Source organism: Medicago sativa, chromosome 1 (assembly GCF_051527215.1).
Source record: "Medicago sativa cultivar Bolivia chromosome 1, Bolivia_mono, whole genome shotgun sequence".
NCBI classification, from domain to species: domain Eukaryota; kingdom Viridiplantae; phylum Streptophyta; class Magnoliopsida; order Fabales; family Fabaceae; genus Medicago; species Medicago sativa.
Genome location: NC_140749.1, coordinates 74807990 through 74830657, shown reverse-complemented (window position 1 = coordinate 74830657; position 22668 = coordinate 74807990). Strand labels below are relative to the sequence as shown.

The 22668-nt window shown below is 34.4% G+C and overlaps 3 protein-coding genes and 1 pseudogene across 4 annotated transcripts; all 4 read left to right on the top strand.

The window, feature by feature from the left end:
* The first annotated feature begins 1181 nt into the window (after nucleotides 1-1181).
* Nucleotides 1182-4217, top strand: LOC146957383 (40S ribosomal protein). The gene is made up of 4 exons (XM_085736246.1): nucleotides 1182-1320; nucleotides 2612-2703; nucleotides 3189-3348; nucleotides 3755-4217. Exons 3-4 carry the CDS (start codon nucleotides 3201-3203, stop codon nucleotides 3895-3897), a joined length of 291 nt encoding a protein of 96 aa, XP_085592372.1. The 5' UTR covers nucleotides 1182-1320; nucleotides 2612-2703; nucleotides 3189-3200; the 3' UTR covers nucleotides 3898-4217.
* Nucleotides 4218-4755: 538 nt separating this feature from the next.
* On the top strand, nucleotides 4756-7055 carry LOC146957382 (putative L-cysteine desulfhydrase, chloroplastic pseudogene; annotated as a pseudogene). Its single transcript, XR_015023079.1, has one exon. The product of XR_015023079.1 is annotated as a putative L-cysteine desulfhydrase, chloroplastic pseudogene (transcript).
* A 7307-nt stretch (nucleotides 7056-14362) lies between these two features.
* Nucleotides 14363-17602, top strand: LOC146957381 (uncharacterized). The gene is made up of 3 exons (XM_085736218.1): nucleotides 14363-14585; nucleotides 14776-15140; nucleotides 15402-17602. Exons 2-3 carry the CDS (start codon nucleotides 14788-14790, stop codon nucleotides 17305-17307), a joined length of 2259 nt encoding a protein of 752 aa, XP_085592344.1. The 5' UTR covers nucleotides 14363-14585; nucleotides 14776-14787; the 3' UTR covers nucleotides 17308-17602.
* Nucleotides 17603-21644: 4042 nt separating this feature from the next.
* Nucleotides 21645-22668, top strand: LOC146957380 (uncharacterized). The gene is made up of 2 exons (XM_085750393.1): nucleotides 21645-21696; nucleotides 21812-22668. Exons 1-2 carry the CDS (start codon nucleotides 21645-21647, stop codon nucleotides 22666-22668), a joined length of 909 nt encoding a protein of 302 aa, XP_085606519.1.

Sequence of the window (22668 nt, the reverse complement as noted above, 5' to 3'; positions counted from 1 at the left end):
AAGATGGAAAATTTTATAGGGACTAAAAGTTGAAGGAAAATTTTAGAGGGACTAAAACGAAAAGTTGGTATATTTATAGGGACCAAAAACATATTTAACCCTTTTCTTTTCATCATCGATATTTTTCCCCCTTGGAAGCGTTGGACAACGGCTAAATCATTGGGTATAGTTGTTTACATACTCATCCTTGTTTGTTGCATTAGACATCGTTTCTTTCATCATCGTTCTAATACTTGTTCACCGTCATTTTAATTTTTTCTGCAAATATGCGGTGTTCTGTTCAATATGCTTTTCTGCTCGCCGTTGTTTTGGACTCATGTTTTCGTCTCGCCGTTGTTTTCGTCCATTTCGTTCTCATTGTGAGTTAGGTTACCTTAAATTTTCGTTCTCATTTCTGTTCAATATCCTTGTTTGTTTGATTAATTTTAATAGATTATTAGGATTATCTGTCGTTTCAAATTCATATTGTAATTAGATGGTCTAATAAATTCATATTGTAATTTATATTTTGTAGAGATTATTTGACCAACTCTATCATATGATGTATCTATTCATAAACAATGCAATACTCATCTGGTGTGTAAAATTAGAGGAATATTTAACGATTTAGTCAACTGTGTTAAGTTCATGTGATAGGTTTTTATATAGTTTAAGAGACTTCAAATGAGGTTTTTGCCTATTATAAAAATAGATGAGGTGTATGTGTCATTTAAAGAAATCTCAGGGGAGGCGAGTGTATTTTTTTCTAAAAAATATTATGTTAGATCCCTTAAAAAACAAAATTTGATGTTGATGATTTCTTTTATAATGCTTCGGTTTTATGAGGATAGAGATTCTGATAAACTTACAAAAAATTATTATCATAATTGAAGCAGCTCATTAACACTTACTCTTGTATAATATTCCTTTATTTTTTTTTCATAAAAAACAGTCTATTGTATAAATGTTTAAGAAAAGTCCCGGAAGTGTAGCTCAGCTACCATGATAATTTGTGTAGAGGTTGGGGCTCGAACCCCGGTTCCCCACTTCTTCACATATAATGTGTGTGAATCTAGACAAAAAAAATTGACCGAAGAAAATGTGTTTAACGAATTTTTATTTATCCATTTTCAAAAAAAAAAAAAACTATCCTTTCAAAAAAAACTATCCTTTCATAAACCGTGGTGTTCTCTGGCAAGTGCAAGTAACTCGTCGTGCATCTTATATTCTATTCCTTCTCTCTTTCAGCAAGTCTGTTTTGCAACTTATCAAATCCATGTGAACAACGCCACAACCGTTATAAAGCACAAGAAGTTACTTCCGTTTCTGCAATCTTCTCCGGTAAAGATCCTCTAACCCACTAACCCCTTATGTTTGTTCACAAGGTGTTTGTGAAAATGTCTCAACGAGGTTCATTCTTCGATTCCAAATTTTATCTCTAAATTTTGTTTTTTATTACCCATTTTATTATGAGGGTCTGTTTTTATTGCTTTATTTGAACTTGTAAACAGCTTATGACATGTTCATAAACTGTTTTCACCTTATTTCCATCAGGATTACTTATGAAAACAGCTTATAGTTTATACGAAAAACATTTTAACTTTATTTTTTCATTTGTTATGGAAATAGCTTACTGCTTATATATGATAGGTACTTATGCTTTAAGCTGCAAATTAAGTTGTTTATCCAAACGGGACCTAAATGATTTTGCTTTAACTTTTTGTTTGAGAAGCAACATTTCTTAAAGTTTTGCTTTTTAAAGCCCATTTATTTCAAACTTTTGCTTCCTTAACTCACACTTTAGAGTTCGAATGGTGGGACTTTTGTTGGACCTACTTGGTTCGAAAATCTATATAGCATTAGCTTATGGTGTGTCATTTTTGGCTATTGCTGGTTTGTTTGGAATGGGATGTGGGAGATGGTTGATAGATGTGCTATTTGCACTCAAATGCAATGCCAATGCATTAGTTTTGTCTAGGAAGAAAGGTTATTAAGGGTGTTCGAAACAAAGGCTATCAAGAGTTTAGTTTTGATTAGATGACTGTTCTGGTTATATTTTGCTCGGATTAAATATCGACCATCTAGTGTCACTGCTTTTCACGATGCTAATTACTTGCTATACGTATAATTTCAAGTTCCTGTCGTAAGCATGTTAAGTGGTTGTAGGTTGTAATGCTTTGATTGGGAACTTTGTATCTCAGCTAATTGGATTTGTAGGTTATATTGTATCTACTGAAGTAATGGTGGTGGTTTAATTTTTTGCTTGTCCTTTTCAATTTTATCAAGCCAAGCCAGCAAAGTTTTTTTGTGAGTTGAAATCTGAATGTTATTTTTGGATCTTTAGGTGCCTGACTTGAAACATGTTATCATTCAAGTGATTTAGAATTGTGTTTCTACATACTCTAGTCATCCTTTAATGATAAAAACAAACAAATCTAGCCAAAACATCAAGGCTTTTGAGCTTTTTTATTTGTCAGACATCTCCAAAATCTCTGTATACTTTCTCTTTATTTTTGTGCTAAATAGGTTCTTATGCCTTGTTCAACTTCTATTTTTTTACCTTGTTTCTTACGTTTATTTTTAATACCTGCTTGACCGTTGTAACTCGGTTCATATGTATGGTCTATTGCAGAGAAAAATATTGCTACCATCATCTAAATTTACAAGGGAACATTTGCCTTCTACACAACTTTGTTCTTTGATCGGTTAGTTGGGCTCTCCGAGGTAAACAAATGAGACTGTTTTCTATAGCTGTAAATTTTGTATTTTCCTGATTTGATAAATCACTTGTGTTATTTTGCGTTGCAAAATTACCGTGCCACTCTTTTTTTTGTCTTTAGGAGTAGGATTTTAATTTAAGTTTTTTGTTTAGAATGTTCTTGTAATTCAGAGGGTGATCATAATATGAGAGGGTTTCCTTTGTGTATCTATTGCTGCAATTTTTCTATCACAAAAAAAACCTAGTACTGCAATACTCAAACTAAATATTACATTTTCTTGAATAACATTTTTTCAAAAAAAATGTTTGAAGTACTTTTAGTTTATATGTTCATATATAGAGCGCTTGTGGAGTGGGCTGGCCCATAGAATAAGTCAGGCCAAGTTGTTTTTGTGAAAAAAGTTTTCTTAACAAGGCACATGGGATGGCCCTGCCCACAGAGATTGTGGGCTTTTTCATGGTTGGATGTTCTAATATAATGTCGCTGCAGGTAATTGATACGATGTCACTGAGGCAATTTTTAGGCTATTCTGAAGGCGATGTCATGAGGTCTGATTGCAAACCTTGTTCTAGACTAATGAGACACACAGCCGGAATCTTTAGTGTTGGTGGAGCATTGGGATTTTGGGTCCTTTGCCGAATGCACTATGGTTCGTTCTACTTTTTACCCTTGCTTCTTTTCTGTTCTACATGCATGTCTGTTAGTTACATACAGGCTACAGCTTTTGAAAGTTCAGTTCTAGTTTATAAATGTCCTATAGTTCTTAATATCCGCTTTTGATGCCTCTGCCAATGTGAATTCTTACTAATGCTTTGCATGTTTCCTGTTATTAATGTCTTGTTGGTATGGGGTTACAACTTTTGATCCCTTGAAAATTGCCACTTAACATTGCTTTCATGCGGATGATGGTCGATGCAAATACAGCATCGCAATCTCTCATAACCAGAACAGTTTACCTATTTTTTTAATAATAAAATATTTATGACATCTTATTTTTCACAATCTCTCGGTCTTTCATTACGGTTAATGGAACTTTTGCTTTGTTGGTGATGTAGGTCCTCGAATTCAAATTCCTAGGAGCCTTCGTTGGGCAGCATGTGGAGCTGTAACTGTAAGTTCAAGCACAGCTCTGCTGGTTCGTTTGTTTAGTCCTGAATGCGAGCCCCAGAACATAGCTGCTTATGACAATAAAAAGTAGCACTGTTAGTAACTCCCCTTTTCCATCTGACATACAGAAATAGGGAAATGATAAATTTGGAGGTGTTGCGAGAATGAAATCGCGTTACTCCTATTACTTTATAATCTACATAACGAGTCTGATTACGAATATCTTGCATCTGTAAGTTTTGTGGTAAAAATGACCTTTTATGGCATCACTAGGGGAAATTAGGCTAGTTACTTTCGTAAATTGTGGAGCTATTGCACTTGCAAAAGTATGTTTCATACTTTTTTGTTCTTCAAACTCATCTTTTAATACTTCCAAACTGTTATTAGTAATTTAGGTAACATGTTCATCAAGGCTACTTTCTTTTAGTACAGTAAATAGAACAACCCTGATGACCATTTGTCTATCAGGGGGTAGCTCAATTGGTTTAAGCTAGAGTTTGAAGGAGTAACAACTAATTGCTAACTAGCATTTGTCTATCCAAAAAACTGTTGGCACAATGATTTTATGGATCCAACTTGAATTATATCATCGCATATAGGTTTGTATCCAGCTTCGAAAGCAAACAAGAAAAACATTTCAGGACAATAGTTTTTCCTTGTTTATTCAGCCAACATCAAAGAATGTAGTAGTAATTCAACATAAAAATGTAGTAATATCACAACGACAATTGACAGCAAGTGGATAATGAAGTTACAAACATTTTTTTTCTTCATCTGAGTCTAGAATACATTGGTATCATCAATTTCTATGCCTCCATTTAAAAGCATTTATTCAACGTCACTAGAAATGGTCCAAAGGATAGGTCATGTAATTGATACGTGCAGGACTCAATTGGTCCAATTATCTTGTTTTATATGATACTGCTTGGTGGTTGAATAAAAGTGACTAGACAAGATAAATTATCTTGTTTTATTTTAATTTAGTTTAGTGAGTCAATAACATATTATATTATCCCCCCTTCAAAAAAAAATTATTATATTATCTTGTCCAATTCACTGATAAAAATTTATGACTTCACTGTGATTTATCCATTTGTTAGGAAGTGATGATGTAACTAAAAATTATTACGTGATAGTTTTTTATGATAAGATAAGATTAGCATATTAGAGAAGCGTTATCTTGATGTAAACACCAATTCCTGATTGTTTAAGCAAACTAGATTTTAAAACTCGGTCATACTCATCCACCTGGAACCTGTGAATGTATTTGCACATGAATTCCCTCTGTTACCAAAAGCCCTAAAAGTATACACTGGTTCAAATGAATGTTCAATGCAGCAGTAAAAGTAAACCAAGCCAGTTGGTGTTTTTTTTTTTTTTTAGGGAACAAAGCCTGTTGGTTAATTAGTGATAACTGATAAACTATAGTTAGTGGTACACGACACGACATCTAATACAAGGAAAGAAAGAAGTATTCCAAATGGATAGCTGTGATGCACTATTCGTGTTAAATATGCAGACACGAATAAGAAAACAAACATTCTTAACTATAAAATAATGTAAAGAATAAAAAATGGCCACTACAGGATTTTTGGTTGGTTCTTCCGTCATCATCAATTTTTATTCCTCCCATTCCCCAAAACTCATAACTCTGACTTTGATTCTCATTATTATTTTCATTCTCCGATGGCCTTCCTTGATCAAAATAACAATCACACAAACGGTGAAGTTTCAAAGAAACCCAAGCTTTCTTTCTCTCTAATCACCGACGCTGAAATCCAATCAGAATTCTCCCACCACGACCCCACCGTAGCACGCCTCAACAACGGAGCTTTCGGTTGCTGTCCGTCCTCTGTCCTCGCAGCTCAACGTCAATGGCAGCTCAAATCCCTCCGTCAACCTGACCACTTTTATTTCAACCACCTCCAAAAAGGAATCCTCCATTCCCGAACCATCATCAAAGAACTCGTCAACGCTCAACACGTTAACGAAATCTCCATCGTTGATAACGCCTCTACTGCCACCGCAATCGTTCTCCAGCAAGCATCGTGGGCTTTCCAAGAAGGAAAGTTCAATAAAGGAGATTCGGTTGTCATGCTTCACTATGCTTACGGCTCTGTCAAAAAAGCCATTGAAGCATACGTCACACGCGCCGGTGGAAGAGTCATTGAGGTTCCACTTACCTTCCCCGTCACCTCTGAAGATGATATCATCAGAGAGTTTCGTCATACGCTGGAAAAAGTAAAGAGCGAAGGTGGTAGTAATAAAGTTAGATTAGCGGTTATTGATCACGTGACTTCCATGCCAAGCATGGTGATTCCGGTGAAAGAGTTAGTTAAGATTTGTCGCGAGGAAGGTGTTGAGCAAGTTTTCGTTGATGCGGCTCACGCGATAGGGTGCACCCCACACGTTGATATGCAAGAGATTGGAGCTGATTTTTACACAAGTAATTTGCATAAGTGGTTTTTTTGTCCACCTTCAGTTGCATTTATCTACGCGCGTAAATCGCTTAATTCGATTGATTTGCATCACCCTGTTGTGTCGCACGAGTACGGGAATGGATTAGCTATAGAAAGTTCATGGATTGGGAATAGAGATTATAGCGCTCAATTAGTGGTTCCAACGGTTATGGAATTTGTGAATAGGTTTGAAGGTGGTATTGAAGGGATCAAAAAGAGGAACCATGATTGTGTTGTTGAGATGGGTGAGATGTTGGTGGAAGCTTGGGGGACACATCTTGGGACACCACATCATATGAGTGCATGTATGGTTATGGTTGGTTTGCCTCCTTCCTTGGGGATTATTAATGAATGTGATGCTATGAATCTTAGGACACATTTGAGGGAATTTTTTGGGGTTGAAGTCCCTATTTATTTTAGAGATGGGGGAGAAGTTGGATGTGTAAGTGGATATGCAAGAATTTCTTATCAAGTGTACAATAAAGTTGATGACTATTACAAGTTTAGGGATGCAGTTAATCAACTTGTAAGTGATGGCCTCACTTGTGCTTTTCTTTCCAGTTAAACTCCTGTTATGTTTTGCTTTAGCAGTTACCATCTTCTGAGGTGCCCAGTGCGTTGAGATTTTCATTGTGGATGAGTATTTATTTCGAAATTTTCAAGCTTTGAGCAGCAGCTACTGTTATCTCAATAAAATATTTGTCTAGGATTTATTATTTATCTCTTTTACTTAAAAAAGATTATCATTCATTCAAACTAGACAAATACATGGATCATTATGGTTTCAAAATTGCTAAAAATTGAAAAAGGTGAATCTGTGAACAATCTTGCAACACCGGGTTAATAGCATACGGCGGCAACACGATAATGCCTATAAATATGACAAAATAAAAGTAGTTGAAATATTCATGTTTTTAGATCTGCAATATTGACGTTCAAGTTTTCATTAAATTTGTAATGAGTTGAAATGAATATGTCAATCTGAACCAACGAACACCGTACTATAATGGAAACACCAACAAACGTCACTCAAGACGACGGCCAAATACAACGTCACGCAAGTCGACGAACAAACACGGCACTGGTAAATTAAAAAAAGGTCATGCTAACCGGTGCTCCGGTGCACGGGTTAAGAAAACTAAAAAAGAAAGTTCTAAATTGAAAAAGACATTTTATTTATTTTTAAAAGATTGATTACATAATTTTTAATACAATACCTATTATATTTGTTTCCTTAATTAGTTGTTTGAAGCACCGGTTAGCATTTCCTTTTAAAAAAAGGTTGTGTGACTCCCTCGTTCTCCTCTTTTATACCAAAAGTTGTGACCTTTATTTCTTGGAGAAGCAAATAAATGGATTTGGAATAGACGTGGAAGCTTGTTAATGTGCAGTAAACATTATGAGCCATTTGTTATAATTTGTTTTTAAATAGATTTTTATAGTGTAACATCTTTTTGTTATAATTTTATTAACAAAGAATTTTTAAAGAAGCTTCAAATGAAAAATTTGTTTGAATAGCTTATCTTAAAATGTATTTTAAATATTTCTTCATTTTTCGTTATTATTTTTTACTTTTTATCTAGCATTTCATCAAACACTTTTGCTAAGATATGAGTCCAATTCCACTCATACCAGCAGAATACAATGTTGGTTTTCTTCTCCCTATTATGAAAGGCTAGATAAAAAAATAAAAGATAAAAATAAAAGGTTGGCAAATATATTTAGACTATTGTATTGGTGAATGTTGATCCACCAAACAAGAATGAACTCTAATTACAAGCAAGATTGTTTTGTGAGATCTATTATTCGAGCTAAAGGGACAAATATGATTCATCAATGAACTTTAGAGACATTAATAATTATTCTAATTTTAAGTAGGATTCCCTGCAATCACATAATTATTTAAAACGATTTAATTGAAATAAACATAGAAAGATGTTTTTACTATATAATGTGATCAAGGCATTTTATATATGTTACAAAGGTGGAAAAATGGTTGCAACTCTCAAGTTCATTTATATTGTTATCTTTTTGGTTTCCTTGTGTCTTGTTGTCGTCGACAGCTTAAAGTCTAATAGTTAATATAATTATTCTCATTTTTTGTTTATTTTGTATACAATATTTCACTCATTTTTAGTGATATTTATTTATTTTTATTTTACATTACAGGAGAGTGTATACTTACTGATGATTGCTATAAAAGATATCCAAATGCACCTTTTGGAAAACTGGCATGTATTAAAGGTTATTGTAAAGTTCTTAATTCGTTAAGGTAGAAAATAATTCTCTATTATGCACGAACCTTTCATTTTCTTTAATCATGATAGTGTTGTTACTCTTATAATTTCTCTTACACTTTCATATATTTCTTAGAACTTGCAATTTCTTCAATAGCTTTAAAAACATGCTAAACACACACACACACACACACACACACACACACACACACACACACATATATATATATAATTAAAAAGGATTACAGAGATACACCAACTGGTAATAAAAAAAAATCAAGGATCGAAAAAGGATAAACATGTTAAATATATTACAAAGTTGTTGTTATAATTGTTTAATTAAAAATGATGTAGAGATGTTTAAGGACACATATGGTCTAGGTCTTGACATATAATCTTATAAAATTATAATTGAGTAATAGGGTTCAAGGGATGAGAGTAGATGATTGAGTTTTACTCTTTGGGTGTTATCTTAAAGATCTCTTGGTAGAACTACCATCTAATCACCTAATAGTATTACCATAGTGATAGTGTAACACACCCCAACGCTCAAAGGTAAAACCTAATTAACTAACATAACTCGTATACATATATAATCACTCTCCATGAAAAGCATATAATTTATTTCATAACATAAAAGTGTATTCATATTTAGAGCAGAATGTATAACACACCTTAAACTGAATACTAAGTATACAGTCATACATCAAAAGACTCAAAGTATATGACTTCAAAATATACATTGGTAATTCATAAGACAATTATCCTCATCGCTAACATTGACACATCCCAGGTTAGTTGAAAAGGGAGTGGAAGAAAATACTCCATTTATTTCCACATACAAATTATCAATGAGGTCTATAAGGTAAAGGTAAAATACAAGGAAAAAATATATATGAGATATGATTCTAGGAACTTTAGAATATTAGTTTGAACCTAAATCTTATCTTACTTTTATACTATCTCACATGAAAATTACTTAGCTTATAAGTCACCAGTGAATGAGATAAAAAAAACATGAATATAATGATCGTTGGATGAGAATAAGGTAGAGATTGAATTTTTATGATGGTATATAAGAGTTAGTAATTGAACAATGTATTATATTGTTGTTGATTTATATTAAAGTATCATGACTATGGTAACAGTATCATATGTTGAATATGCATGTTTCATAAAATTAAACATGTTACTGAACTTGTGAAAAAGTCATGTGGTAGTTGATTATGATAAGCGGAAAAACAGAAAACCCTGATACCACTCACACTCAGGGGATCTGTAGTAAAACTGACAAGATAATAGTTGTGTGATCCACCCATATCTATTTAAACTTATATGTACCTGTTATTGGTAATGTTGTATCTAAAGTATTCCTAGAAGTTTATTACATGAAGATATCTTTTTAAGATTAGTTTAAGAGACTCGCTGAGATATAAATTTACCTCGTTTAATTCTTTTTTTATAGATGAACAGGTGGCCAAGGGGAAAGACAATGCAACTTAGCTCATGGGAAGACTTGTTTCTTTTGTTATTTGTATATGGATGTCACGATTGGCTAGTGATGCCTTTATGTATTACATGTTGCTTGTGTCTTGTACTTATGTTGCAAGACAAGTTTGTGTATTGTATTAACCAAATTTGATTTCCTTTATTATTCAGTATCAATTTATACTGTCGTATATATCTAAAAAATCATTTAGGTGTTACACATATATTTTGTTAAGAAAAATTATAATCAACATTTTAGTCCAAAATAAGATTTATAGATATGATATATTGTATTAGTTATAGGAAAAATATTATTATTTTTATTATATTATTATGGTATGAATAATTGATAACATGTTATTTTGCATCATTTTATAGTATATTTTATTTAATAAATTAGTACATTTATTTAAATTTTATTAGTATTTTGCTACATTTAAATTATTTCAAATAAATAGGATAAATCAAGAGAAAACGAAGAAATTGTCGAAAATTATGGAATAAGTGCAAATATCGAAGTTTTGTTGACTAAACTGAATTTTATGGCAATGAAGACCTTCTTCAATTTAACAATAGTGATAGATCAAGTTGCAACACTTCAGATGCGTTGCCATAAGGAAACAATTTATCAAGCCCATAAAACCGAAGGATGTTAGGACTGCCTGTAACACCAGATTACGTCTGTATTAGTCTAGTTCATTCAATTTAATTGTTTTACTTTGATCACTTGTAATCACCGAGAGATGAAAGCTCATTTGAAGAAGATGAACATTAATGGCCTCGTATGGAGGTGCAACCCCTCGTATCTCGTGACACGGCTCTGGTTGCCTAGGACGTAATTCTGGGCGAGAGCAAACCTTGTCCTTCCTTCAGAAGCCCACGAGGCGGCTAGACATTCCGCGACGCAACATTGTGCTTTAGTGGCCTTGATCATTTTTGTCTCTCGTGTTTCTATGTTCTTGTAATTTCATGACTTTCTTCTGAATTCTTGGCTAAAATGCCATAAAACTAAACATTTATATTCTACATTGACTTCAAAAGATGGCTGGAAATCCTATATAATTGTTTGTCATCACAACCCCACACTTGAACTTTTGTCTGTCCATAAGCAAACATATTTGCAGAATAAGAATTTTCTGAAAAAATAACAGACCTCCCTGAATGATGAAAATACCAACAAAATAATTTTTACCTATTATGGTGATGTAGCTACTGGTGTTTTGTGTTTTCTTGCTCAAAATTGCATGGTTTCCCTCACTTCAAATTATTTGATCCAAAGGGAGTATCACAATGATTCCCACACTTCTTTTGCTTGTCAATATGCTTGTTGCTCATGTCGGTGAATATGGTACATCCGACCAAAAAGAAAAAGAAAGTCCTCCCACATCATTGCCTTTGATTATTTCTCTCTTTCTCCCTCTCAGTTGCATTCATCAATTGAGTTGCCATATTGAGGTGCTCCACATATATGCTCTTTAGGAAGGGAAAATTTATAAAAGCACCAAATTGGTTATCACACTCATCAATTAGAGTATTCTTGACAACACCAAGCAACTCAATCATCAGCTCGACACCATTCTCCTGGGAGAATATCTCCACGTGCATCATCATCTCCCCTTCAATGGGATGTGCAAAAGACACACCACATTATCCAGTGTGACAGTCATTTCTTCAATAGGCAGATGTAAGTTATTGGTCTTCTTATGCTACCTATCTGACAAAGTGGTAAGCATGACAAAGTGTCTTCTTATGTAAGTTATTGGTCTTGTTATGCTACCAGTCTAAAGAAGTGATAAAATATTGAATGTCGTAACTAGATTGCAAAACCAATCGAAATACGTTGTTCGAAGTGTAAGTGTGGAAATCTTCCTTCTATGTTCGATGGCCTTTCCTCATGTTGATTCCTAACCTTGTAATACTCCTTTTAAGTAGGGTCGTGGTAGTGCTCCTTAACGGGATCATAGTAATGCTTCTGAATCACACAATACTAGTTCTAAGAAGGGTCAACAACATGGAGCGAACACATGTGTGAGGTTTCCTCCCCATTCATATGCTTTTGTCCCCGTTTAGACATATGGTTTGTCGCCAGACTCTCTCAACGTAAGTTGTTGGTCATGGTATCTCTGCCTAGTCTGCACCTCTCAGCCATATCTACACAGCATACGAAAAATGAAGGAAAAAAATCAATGAAACACTTATTCAAGCATTTCATCAAACACTTAGAGTGCAAAATACATGATCTTAATTCATTGTGTTATTTCAACTTTTAAACTACCACATTGAACTTAAACCTGAAGGTGAGAAAAACACAAGAAGGAGGGTTGAATTGTGTTTGACTTTTCTTCATTTTCTCCTACTGAAATCACTGGTCAGAAGCAGATAGAGTTCAGCTTCTGAAGTGATGTTCAGATTCTAAATGCAGCGGATAAAAATAAAGAGAGAGAGAGAGAGAGAGAGAGAGAGAGAGAGAGAGAGAGAGAGAGAAAAGACACAAAGCAAATATACAGGTTCCTTCCACAAACCGGAAGTAGTTCTGTCCCCCTTGCACTTCCAAGGAGAGTTCACTAAAAAATGTAATATCTGATTACAACTGCTCACTGCTAAAACTGGCAAGAGACTTCAAACTTACTCAAGCACAACTGCAAGAGATTTCCTATGCTTCTGAACACAGTCAAGAGACTTCCTATGCTCAAGCACACAAGCAAGAGACTTCTATTCTAACAGAATTACAAAGAAATTTGTTTGAGGTTGAACACTTGATATACAATCAGTGGTGTTCACAATACAAATCAGATACAGACTCTTAATACTCTAGAATTTCTAAGATATGAAAGTGGTTAAGAAATTCTAAGTGAACTTTTGATGCAGAACAATTTCAGCAGAGTTTTGGCGCTTGTAAATTGTTGTTGAGTCTCTTAAATTCTCTAAGTCTTCACTCCTTTATATAGAGGTGTGAAAGAGACATTATGAAATTGCCAGCACATCAAAAAGAGTCGTTTGAAGCTTGATCAAATCACCAATGAACTTTTTCCTGATATGGTTATTGTCCTATGAAGGATCAATTTCAAATCCATTCCAAGTCTGGAGGAACACTGATGCAGGCATAGCTGTTGTATTTGTCTTGTTGCAGAGACAAAACAGAGTAGTGGAGGTAGTGGTTGTACAATTCGTATAATTGTCCTTTTTCAACGCTCTTCAAGAAACCAGCATCCAATGCCTTCAAATTCTTTTAAATTAGTCGTTGCTTCACTCTTCTGGTCTTCTGCAATACTAGGCGTGATTAAACCTTTTGAACAGCATTTTGAAGCTTTGATTTTTCTAAGCTTCTGGTGATCTTCAGCTCCTGATGATCTTCAGAGCTTCTGAGGAAAATGTGCTTCTAGTGAACTTGCTTCTGATGAGGTGTTTCTGATGACATCATCACTTCTGGATCACTAGTCTTCAGAACCTCTTTTCTTCAGATGCTTCAAGCTTCATTCTTGTTGATTTCATTGCTCTCTTTTGTTCTTCCAGAACCTAATAAAGATGCCAAATTTTTTGTCTATGGTGTTATACACTTGAACAAATATTAGCATATCCAATTGACAGTTTTTTTAATACCTTGTTATCATCAAAACTCTAAAGGGTAATGTTAAACACATTTTGTTCCAAAAAAACCTAGGTTAAATAACATTCTAAGTCAAAACATGCAAATATTGGATCACAAACTACCCAAAAATTCAATAATATCATCAACCCTAAACACTAACATTTGACCAAATTTTGAAGAAAAAAAATATCATATAAATCTAACAATGTGAATGCAAGGGATTATGAACACTTACTTATTATATTATTGATAACTTGTTTGCCTCTAAAGAAACAAATTGGATGGAGATTTGTTTGAGTGAGTTTGGAGGGAGTTTTTGTTTTTTTGAGTTTATGTAAAAGTGCGAGTTGTTGCTCTAGAATAAGACCAGAATGCAACGGAAGTTAACGACATTAACTATTGTTGAAGACCGAACAACCATCTACTATCGTCGAAGGTATGATTTAAGTATTAATGTAAGTTCAGGATGGCTAGGAGAAAGTAATTTCTTTTCTAAATAACAAATGGAGAATTGCTCTTCTCCCATCTATTTGTGCTCATTTCCATCCAACGTGAATTAACTCATGCTGAAAAATATACCTATATAAGTTAACTCATTTAAAATACACCTACGTAAATTAACTCACGCTCGGCTATTTTGACGGGAACGAGCAAAAACAGATGGGAGAAGAGCAATAATCTAACAAATGAGATTCTGCTCCGAAGCCCAATCGACTTCGTTTTGAAAGGCCCATCACTCACTAAACTATAATAAATAAATAAATAATATTTTATTTTATGATCAATTAAAACAAAAAACATCAGCAGCATGTAGTAGCCGCAGCAATGAACTCAACTGCCCGGAAAACACAGCCGGAGTCCGTCGTCGACCGCCGTCAGAAACAGTGAAAACTCATCCAATTATTCAAAAAAATCTCCGACGCGATTCCACCGTACGAGATAATTCGCGTCGCAGCAGATACCCATCCCCCAATTTGGCGCTAAAGCGGCGAAATTTACAACCTAGGTTAGGGTTAACGATAATTTTTTTTTAATTTTCCATCAAAATTCCTAAATTCCTAAAGTTTTGGAATTTATGCTATCCTTTACAAACCCATTATCTTCTTATTCATAGTTTTTGAATATTTTGGATATTTCTCTTGTTTTTTTTTTACTTATCATTTGGTTTTTCGGTAAAAAGAGTTTTTTTTTTTCAGTGTTAGGTCACAATGGATGCTACAAAGACAATTGCAATTTGTCAATCAGGAGGAAAATTCGAAACTGCAAAGGATGGTACTTTGTCATACAAAGGTGGTGATGCTCATGCTATGGATATTGATGATCAGTTGAAATTTATCGACTTTAAGACGGAAATTGCTGAAATGTTTAGTTTTAGTGATGTTAGTAGCATGTCTATTAAGTATTTTCTTCCGGGGAACAAGACCACTCTCATTTCAATTTCGAACGACAAGGATTTACAACGAATGGTTAAGTTTCATCATGGTTCGAATACGGTTGAAATCTATATCTTTATTGAAGAGCCACTTGTCCTTGAAGCGCTGTCAACCATGCCTGCCAGTAGGTAGTTTCTTTGTTTCTATGCCAATAAATAATATCACTTTATTGCCGTCTTGTTGATTGCAAATAGCGGAAAATAATGGTTTATTCAATTTCCGCTATGCAAAAGTGCTATATTGACGTTATAGCTACATTTTAGCATTTTGTTCGAGTTCCTATATGTTATAGCGCTATAGAGGCACTATAGTCGCTATTTATAACAACACTGTTATTTCATTTCATGATGACTTTCTAGAGTTTAATTTTGTTAGTCTTTATCTTTTAGGTCAAGCAGAACAACTTTGTCTGAAACAGCGTTGCCTATCAATACCATACTGAATCCTGAAGGCGATTATGCTCCACCTGATGCTTCTCATGATACCATTCAGATGGATACAGATATGGACATACCTCTTTTGAGTCTTTCGTCAAACGAGGAGAAGCTTGCTAAAGGGGCACAACAATGGCAGAATACTATCACTGGTGTGGGTCAAAGGTTCAACAGCGTACATGAATTTCGAGAGTTGTTGCGTAAATATGCTATTGCTCATCAGTTTGCTTTTAAATATAAAAAGAATGATAGTCATCGTGTGACTGTTAAATGCAAAGCTGAAGGTTGCCCTTGGAGAATTCATGCGTCAAGGCTGTCAAGTACTCAGTTGATATGCATAAAAAAGATGAATCCGGAACATACTTGTGAAGGGGCTGCTGGGACGACAGGGCATCAAGCAACTAGGGGTTGGGTGGCTGGTATTATCAAGGAAAAGTTGAAAGCTTGTCCTGACTACAAGCCCAAGGACATTGTCAATGACATCAAGCAGGAATATGGAATTCAACTTAACTACTTTCAAGCATGGCGTGGGAAAGAGATTGCAAAGGAGCAGCTTCAGGGTTCCTATAAAGAGGCGTATAGTCAGTTACCTTTTTTCTGTGAAAAACTAATGGAGGCTAATCCTGGAAGTCTAGCTATGTATACTACTAAGGAAGACTCAAGCTTCGATCGTCTCTTTGTATCATTTCATGCTTCGTTGTATGGCTTTCAACAAGGTTGCCGACCACTGATTTTCCTTGATAGCATTCCACTGAAGTCAAAATACCAGGGTGCATTGTTAGCAGCAACAGCTGCTGATGCAGATGATGGTGTATTCCCCGTTGCCTTTGCCATTGTTGACGCTGAATCCGATGATAGTTGGCATTGGTTCTTGCTTCAACTCAAATCAGAGCTGTCAACATCTGTTCCCATAACATTTGTAGCAGACAGAGAGAATGGGCTGAAAAACTCAATTGCTGAGATATTTGAAGGTTCATTTCATGCATATTGCCTGCGATACTTAACGGAGCAACTTTTTAGAGACTTGAAAGAGCAGTATTCTCACGAGGTAAAGCGACTCATGATTGAGGATTTATATGCTGCTGCTTATGCACCCAAACCAGAAGGTTTTCAGAACTGCATGGAGAACATCAAACGGATTTCCGTAGAAGCTCACAATTGGGTTATGCAAAGTGATCCCCAGAATTGGGCGAATTCATTTTTTCAGGGTACTAGGTATAATCACATGACTTCAAACTTTGGAGAGCTGTTCTACTCTTGGGCATCAGATGCAGATGATTTACCAATAACACAGATGGTTGATGTTATTCGGGGCAAGATTACAGAGTTGATTATTACCAGAAAGGCAGAATCTGATCAGTGGTCGACTAGACTGAGTCCATCCATGGAGGAGAAGCTTAAACTGGAAATTCAAAAAAGCCCTTCACTTCAAGTTATATTATCGGCTGATAGTACATACGAAGTTTGCGGTGACTCAACTGAGTTAGTTGATATTGACAGGTGGGAATGTAGTTGTAAAACCTGGCAACTGAGTGGGGTGCCATGCTGCCATGCCATTGCTGTCATTGTTGCGATAGGCCGGTCTGTTTATGATTTTTGCTCTAGATACTGTACAGCTGAAAGCTACAGATTGACTTACTCAGGGTGTATAAATCCGATAATAAACATGGATGTACCAACTGCAATTGAGCCCTTGGTAACAGTAACACCTCCTCCCACCCGACGACCACCAGGCCGACCAGCTGCAAAGCGATACGGCTCTCAAGACATAGTCAAGCGGGATCTACATTGCAGCCGATGCAAGGGACTAGGGCACAACAAGTCTACTTGCAAGGAAGAGTTGTATCTCAGCAATACTTGAAAATTGAAAGGAGGAATTATAGTGTTGGACTTGGTAATTGTCATCTTCCTTTGAGTTTACACCCCACCCCCAGTTTTTTGGATGGCAGATAGTGGCAATTAACTAATTAGTATTATTATTATCATTTCCCCTTTCGAATTTTATGTAGAGTTTGAACCAAGGATTGGTGGCATAGGAAACTGTACAATGCATCTAACAGTTATTTTGAATGGACTGGGAAAAAAAAATGTAGACTAGAATAACCGTTTTGGTTGTGCAATAAGTTAAGAATAATAGTACTTGGAGTTGAGAACAATAGTTATCTAGTGTTTGTTATTCTTTTGCAGTTATATTGCTAGTTTAAGTTCGATGATGTGTAAAGTAACTATATTAGTTGTTATGCTTGGAAACTATTTTGGCACAACTTGTTTGAAATTGAACTAGTATGGATTTGATGGTATTTGAGTGGCAAAAATAAAAATAGACGAAAAACAACTGTCCATTAACTATGTAAATACTGCAGTGAACCCAACAGTCACTGCAGTCAAGGTATTTTTTTAAACCATTAGATGGAGACAAATGGTTGATAATGTAACTCCGGTTAAAGAAAAATTAAAATTTAAACCATCAACTTTTTATCAAAGAGTGGGTTAAGGAGATGATGACTGCAGCAAATTTTTACTACACGTATGTCAGAATCACAACGATTCACCGTGGTTTTGACATACTCACCATTTCCACATAGGTTGGGGTTGAGAGGTTGTTAAAGGTGGTAGAGCAAATACTTTTGGGCACTGTTTGGTAAGACACCTAAATTAGCTTATAGCTTATAGCTTATAAGCTCGTTTGACAAAAAAAGCTCTTTTTGGTAACACTTTTTCACCATGAGCTTATAGCTTATTTCACGAGCTTATAAGCTATTTTTCAGAAGCTATTCCAAGTAGCGTTTGAGCTTATAGCTTATAGCTTCTCACTTTTTCTTCCACTTTTACCCTTATTATTTCATCTAAATTCCATTTTTACCCACTACAATTTATTATAATATAGCTCCATAATAAATACCACTGTCTATTTTTTTTTTAGAAAATATTACTAGCCCTTGTTAATAAATACACCAACCAGCTTTCTTTGTAATTCTCTGTATACAATATACCATTTTTTTTTTTTTACAGAACAATATACTAATAGTTTTTTTTTAAGGAACAATATACTATTAGTGTTATTTTTTTACTCTATGGCTTTCGTTGTTATTTTTTTTATACAATATGCCTTAAAAAAAAATTGACCCAACGCAACAATATACCTTCAGCTTTTTTATTTATTTATTTATTTTATGAAAATATACATTAGTGTTATTTTCTTTATTATTTTTTTTAAGCTCACGGACATGTTCTTTATTCTTTGATTGTTCTTTAAAAAATATACCATCAATTGTGTTACATTTTAATGAAATTATACCTTTCATTATTTTAAAGTATTTTTTAAAGAAAATTTAGATTACGAAATTACAAATACTTAAATATTATTTGATATGATTTTATTATAAATGTAAAATGACATAGAATGCCCTTTATGTCATTTTACATTTAAACAGCTAGTTTTACCAAACACTTCAGTTAGCTTATAAGCTATCAGTCATCAGTCATCAGCTATAAGCTATCAGCTAGCTTATCAACTATCCGCTATTTTTACCAAACAGAGCCTTGGTATGTTTCGGAACGCCTCAATCGTTAGTACAACCAACAAATTTTCCATGTTTCTAAAAGTACGCATTCAAACCGTACAAATTACTTAGAAGTTAGAAGTACACATTCATCATGCACAAATTTGGTGATTTTTCTAGATGTATGCACTGGATTTATGTTGGGGATGGGAAAAAAAAGTGATCATGCTTGTTTGACATTCACGAAAGAGCAATGCTATTTGAACAACCCTTTCTTACGACAACTTGTTGGACAACCAAATTACACAAAGATATTTAGGTAGTGGCACAAAAATCAAAGCAACAGAGAGAGAAAGTAGGAGAACAATGTGAGTATGACAGAGAAAGTTGTCACAAAAGTTGTCAAAAAATTGTTGTTCAAATATCATTTCTCTTCACGAAAACCCAAATTTTGGCTATTTGAATCAAGTTTCACGGTAGATATGATACGGGAAGATACTTGTACATGTGGTTATGGTATGTTTGGTTTGACATTTTTTAGAAACCCAAACTAAAGCTCTCTATCGCATCTCCTTAAAGTCTCATATTTGATTCTCTCCGGTAAGTAACAATTTAAGTGGGTTAAAGATCTCAAGTTTGATTCTCCTCAATGTCAATTTATTTTCTTAAATAAATAATTAATTGTTTCTTCTTTTTTGCCTCTAGAGAAACCTGAAACTCACGTAAACAATTGAGAGTTTTGGGATTCTAACCTGATTAGGTGTTCGACATAACAATATCGAAATTACCAATAGTTGTAGTTTTGACATCTCTACTAGGTATGTGTTCGACATAACAATATCGAAATTACCAATAGTTGTAGTTTTGACATCTCTACTTTTACCTACTTGCATAATTGATCCTCTCATTTTAAAATTCATCAATTTTGGTTCCACCCTCGGAATTTTAGACTAAAAAAAGGTGATACAACGTGTTTCAAAAGGTGTTTCAAATGATGTGGCATACAATTTGAAGATGGAATGATCAACACTTGTGAAATTGGAATGTTACAAGAACATTCCTATAAAAGTTTTGGTTTAATTTTTTTTCATTTCTATAATTTAATTAATAAAATAAAAATAATTAATCAATTTAAATGGTTCTACATCATCGGATCATTTTTTTTTTGAAAGACATCGTGAGATTATTTGTGAAGTGTTAGAAAAACTTTATATTAAAAAACTTTAGATGGTTCTACAAAATAATGATCTTAAATCTTTAAATAGTTTGTGTCCACACACTTTAAGATTTACTTGCTACCAACCATGGATTGGTTCTTCAAAAAAAAAAACCATGGATTGGTTCTAATGGCAATAGACACCACCCCTAAGTATGAATGCAGTTACGAACAATCTAACGTCGGTCCTCCCCACCTCTCAAACATATATAATATTATATATCATTTAAATTTAAGCTTAAATGTTCAATTAGTCCCTTAAATTGATTTCAAGTATCGGTTTGGTCTCATAAGGAATAAAAAGGTCCGTTTAGGTCCCTTAACTTTAGGGGGGTGTATTGGATTAGGATTTTAAAGGACAATTTTTGCTTAAAAAGTCTCAAAGATTTTAAAAGATTTTGTAGGATTTTAATGACTTTCATGATTTTAAAAGACTATCAAGATTTTCAATTTGGATTTCAATGGATTTACATCATAAGGTTTTAAAGGATTTTATGGATTTATAAGATTTCAAAAGATTTTATGAATTTTAAGGACTCGTTAAAAAGAAATGATTACAACACACTCTCTATCATAATATTTTCAATACATACTCTTATTTTTTATTTTATTTTTATGAGAGATAGAGAGATGGGGAAGAGAGGAGGGAGAGAAGGGAGAAAAGAGAGGAGAGAGAGAGAGAGAGAGAGAGAGAGAGAGAGAGAGAGAGAGAGAGAGAAGGGAGAAGAGAGAGAGACGAAGAGAGAAGGGGGAGAGAGAGGAGGAGAGAGAGAAGGAAGAAGGGATAAGAAAAAGACAGTAAACTTTTAAAGAAAAACAATCCCAAGAAATCTTATGTCTTCATGAAAGACTTTTTCTTGTTAAAATTTCACTAGAAAATCCCACAAAATCCATCAAAATCTAATTTATTAAACAATCCTTTGAAATTTGAATGATTTTGAATATCATGAGACTTTTTTTAAGTGATGAAAAGTCTTGATTTAATACCTCAAGACTTTTTTAAAATGACAAAGAATCTTGATTGAATACCACAAGATTTTTTTTAAACTGCAAAGAGTCTTGATTTAATACCACAAGACTTTTTCATAATTAAAAAGTCTTTTAAAATCCTTTAGAATCCTAATCCAATACATCCCCCTTATTTAAAGTAACAGTTTGGTCCCTTCTGTTAATTTAATTCAAAAAAACGTTAAATTTTGGTCCCTTAACTTATTTAATTAGTATTAGTTTGGTCCCTAAACTTAACGTTTTTTTGAATTAAATTAATAGAAGGGACCAAACCGATACTTTAAATAAAGTTAAGGGACCTAAACGGACCTTTTATTACTTTTGGGACCGAACCAATACTTGAATTACTTATGGGACCAAACCGATACTTGAAATCAAGTTAAGGAACCAATTGAACATTCAAACCTTAAATTTATATACCGCTAAAATTATTTAATTAATTGTTTCAGAGTTGGTCGACTCCTCCTATCTATGGCGTCCGGGATATTGGACTGGAATTTGGAATCTCAAAGTCCCCCTGAAGGTAAAAAATTTAATTTGGCGTATTTGTAGGGGCTGCTTACCAACCAGAGTGCGATTGCTAGATAAAGGGGTAAATTGTCCAACAAATTGCGCTAGCTGTGATTCTGAACATGAAGATTTCGATCATGTATTTTTCTCTTGTCCGTTTGCTATCCAAGTTTGGACCAGAACCGACCTATGGGGTTCTATCCAACATGCTCTTTCCACTACGCTATCAGCTACAAATGCTATTTTTTCTTTACTTCAGAACTTGTCTGTGGATCTTTCACAACGTCTGACAACGGTAATTTGGAGCATTTGGAAACACCGTAACCTTAGAATTTGGGATGATGTAACAGAAACTAGTGCAACTGTTGTGGAGAGAGCTCGAAACATGGTGGTTGATTGGCAACTAGCAAACGAACTGGATGCTAATGTTACAACTTCCCATATTCCGCTTTCTATGATTCATAGTGGGAGGCCTTCTACTTCAGGAGGGGCTGGAAGCCATTGGCAGCCCCCTATGATGGGAAGGTACAAATGCAACATCGATGCCGCTTTCTCTAATTCTCTCAATCAAACAGGTATTGGTATTTGCATTCGGGAGTCAGATGGTAGTATTGTGTTAGCAAAAACTGTGACACATCCTTGTTTTCTTCCGGTAGAGGTCGGTGAAGCGCTCGGATTGCACTTAGCCTTACAATGGTTAATTGATATGCAGTTTGATAATGTAGATTTTGAAACGGATTTTAAGTTGACGGCGGATGCTTTTCTCTCTGACAGGAATGACACGTCCGAATTTGGTTGTATTATCTCTTCTTGTCGTTCTTTGTTTAGTGCTTTTTTTTCCAACTCTAGGGTGGAGTTCGTTAGGCGACAAGCTAACGGGGTTGCTCATGCTCTCGCAAGAGAAGCCACGTTACTAGCTAGTCCCGTCGTTTATTATGATATACCCAATTGTATTAAATCTCTTATTATTAATGAAATGCTATAA

Bases quoted from the DNA above. Each gene is read 5' to 3' on its own strand.
- LOC146957383 (XM_085736246.1), top strand. From the start codon at position 3,201: ATGTCACTGAGGCAATTTTTAGGCTATTCTGAAGGCGATGTCATGAGG. The intron at 3,349-3,754 runs GTTCGTTCTACT...TTGGTGATGTAG, and splicing joins CCTTTGCCGAATGCACTATG to GTCCTCGAATTCAAATTCCT.
- LOC146957381 (XM_085736218.1), top strand. From the start codon at position 14,788: ATGGATGCTACAAAGACAATTGCAATTTGTCAATCAGGAGGAAAATTC. The intron at 15,141-15,401 runs GTAGTTTCTTTG...TTTATCTTTTAG, and splicing joins TCAACCATGCCTGCCAGTAG to GTCAAGCAGAACAACTTTGT.
- LOC146957380 (XM_085750393.1), top strand. From the start codon at position 21,645: ATGGCGTCCGGGATATTGGACTGGAATTTGGAATCTCAAAGTCCCCCT. The intron at 21,697-21,811 runs GTAAAAAATTTA...CTGAACATGAAG, and splicing joins ATCTCAAAGTCCCCCTGAAG to ATTTCGATCATGTATTTTTC.